The sequence below is a fragment of the Charadrius vociferus genome, unplaced genomic scaffold, assembly GCF_000708025.1.
Source record: "Charadrius vociferus isolate BGI_N301 unplaced genomic scaffold, ASM70802v2 scaffold266, whole genome shotgun sequence".
NCBI lineage: Eukaryota > Metazoa > Chordata > Aves > Charadriiformes > Charadriidae > Charadrius > Charadrius vociferus.
In genome coordinates, this window is record NW_009649114.1 from 1,105,151 (window position 1) to 1,107,055 (window position 1,905).

Below are 1,905 nucleotides of genomic sequence, written 5' to 3' on the forward strand. Positions count from 1 at the left end.
GTCGCGGCGAGGGGAGGCAGCACCGCTGAGAAGATAACAGCCTTCGAGCATATTCGGTTCGCAATCCCGAGCTTATCTCTGCAAGCCGCAGAGCCCCCAATTCACTTTTGTTAGAGAAAATTGCAGTGCTGTACCTCAAGTCCCCTGGAAATTAAACCGATACTTAAGGAAAATGTGAAACGCGGTGCCAGATCGCAGTGGGGGCAGCGGCGTGTGCCCCAGCCCCGGGCACTGACCCCCCTCTGCAGCTCTGTTGGGTACGGGCATCACTTGGGGCAGGAGGGAGAGCAGCCGACTCCTGCACCCAGGGCATTTGGTGCGGGGACAAAGCAGGAAAAGCAAAAGGTGGGAGACAGCGAATATCATCCCTCCCCACAAGACACAGAGAGATTTGACTTGCCTGTGCTCACGTGGAGACCTGTGGTCCAGTCCTGTGCCCCTCACAGCCCAGAGGCACCAGTAGCCAGCCCAGGTCCTCCCGCCGAGGAGGGGGGATATAAATCCCTTTGCCAGCTGGGCTGATGCCTACGGCTTTCAGCTGGGGGAGGAAGGTCCCCGGCAGGGCTTCCCCGGCCCTGGCATCCCCCCGGTGCGTGGCTGGGGGTCACGCCACCCGCACGGCCACCCCAGCCCCAGCGACAGCTCCGAGGGTGACGGGGACATGGAAAGGCTTCGAGCATCAAAAGAAAAGGAGTGCAGGGGAGGGTGAGGAATCAGAGCTTGTGGGGCAGCAAGGGCAAAGCTGGGGGAGAAACTGGATGTACAAGTATTTTGTGACAGCAATCAGCAAAGAAAGCATCATTCAGAGGAGGTGCCAGCCAGTTTGGGGGGATATTTTGAAGACCACTGCATTTCCCTCCCTAACTACATCCATTTTGAGGGGGCGAGGGGGGGGGATGTTTCGTTTGCTTTCACAAAATGAGAAAAAGGGCCATCACATAGAACTGGAGAGCACATTTCAGCCTGGGCAGGAGGAACGCGTCCCTGCGCCATCCCACGCTCAGCAGCCTTCAGGAACAGTGATGCATTTAAGTAAAAGGCCAAGCAAATTGTATCAGTGGGTTTGAGTGTTACAGGGACTAAAAGCTGGCAGGCGCCAGGCGGTGCCGGGCGCCGAAGGGGCAGCCCTGGTCCCGCGCTGCCGGAGGCTTCGGGCATCTCCCCGTCCCGGCAGCGGTCTGACCCGCAACCCCGCCAGCAGCATCCCGGGATTCACAGCTTCACCTCGGTGTACTCGATGGATTTGGATGCCACCGGGCTGGAGCAGGGCCAGAAATCCACTTTCCTCTTCTTTGGGTCCACGTTGACGTAGTCCTCCCCAGTCTTCACATTCTCGTAGTCCCTGGCGGAACCTGACCCGTGGCCTTTCCCCGGGAAGACCAGGGACGTGTAATTGAGCTTTTCTGCCGAGGAAGGGCCCTGGAGAAGCAGACACGAACCCCAGGTCAGGCACCAGCATCCACCCGGGGGGGCTTTGCCCTTGAAACCCCACGAAGATGTGTGGCCGTGTAAGGTGCCGAGCTGTGCCCAGGGACCTCCCTGACCCCTGGGGACATTTCCCTCTAAATGAGGGACATCATTGCGTATGGCAGGTGACAACCATCACCCCACCCTCACCGACGGTATTTCAATACGGTTCAATGCATTTCCCCCCCCACCCCCCGCCCCGTAGCTGCTCTGTGGGTCTCGGGCCAGGCAGGACCGTGGGGACACAGCGCTGGCACTGCCGCTGCTGTGGGGTGCTTTGGCAAAGGCTCTCTGCCCGCGGCCGTACCTGCGGGGTGGAAGGGCTGCTGTCCGAGTCCTCCGAGGTCTCTGAAGATGTGTCACTGCTCCCTTAAAAACAGGAAACATTACCACTTCCACCGTTACTTGGGGGGGTTGAAGGGAAAAAAAAAAAAAAAA

At 59.0% G+C, this 1,905-nt stretch overlaps 1 protein-coding gene across 1 annotated transcript in view; it reads right to left on the reverse strand.

Moving 5' to 3' along the window:
* Positions 1 to 1,212: 1,212 nt before the first annotated feature.
* Positions 1,213 to 1,905, reverse strand: part of LOC104289343 (chromosome unknown open reading frame, human C1orf186) — a 5,366-nt gene continuing 4,673 nt past the window's right edge. Inside the window, exons 6-7 of the mRNA XM_009888279.1 lie at positions 1,768 to 1,836; positions 1,213 to 1,418 (exon numbers count right to left, since the gene is read on the reverse strand). Of these exons, the coding sequence (XP_009886581.1) occupies positions 1,213 to 1,418; positions 1,768 to 1,836 (275 nt within the window). The remainder of the gene's footprint in view (positions 1,419 to 1,767; positions 1,837 to 1,905) is intronic.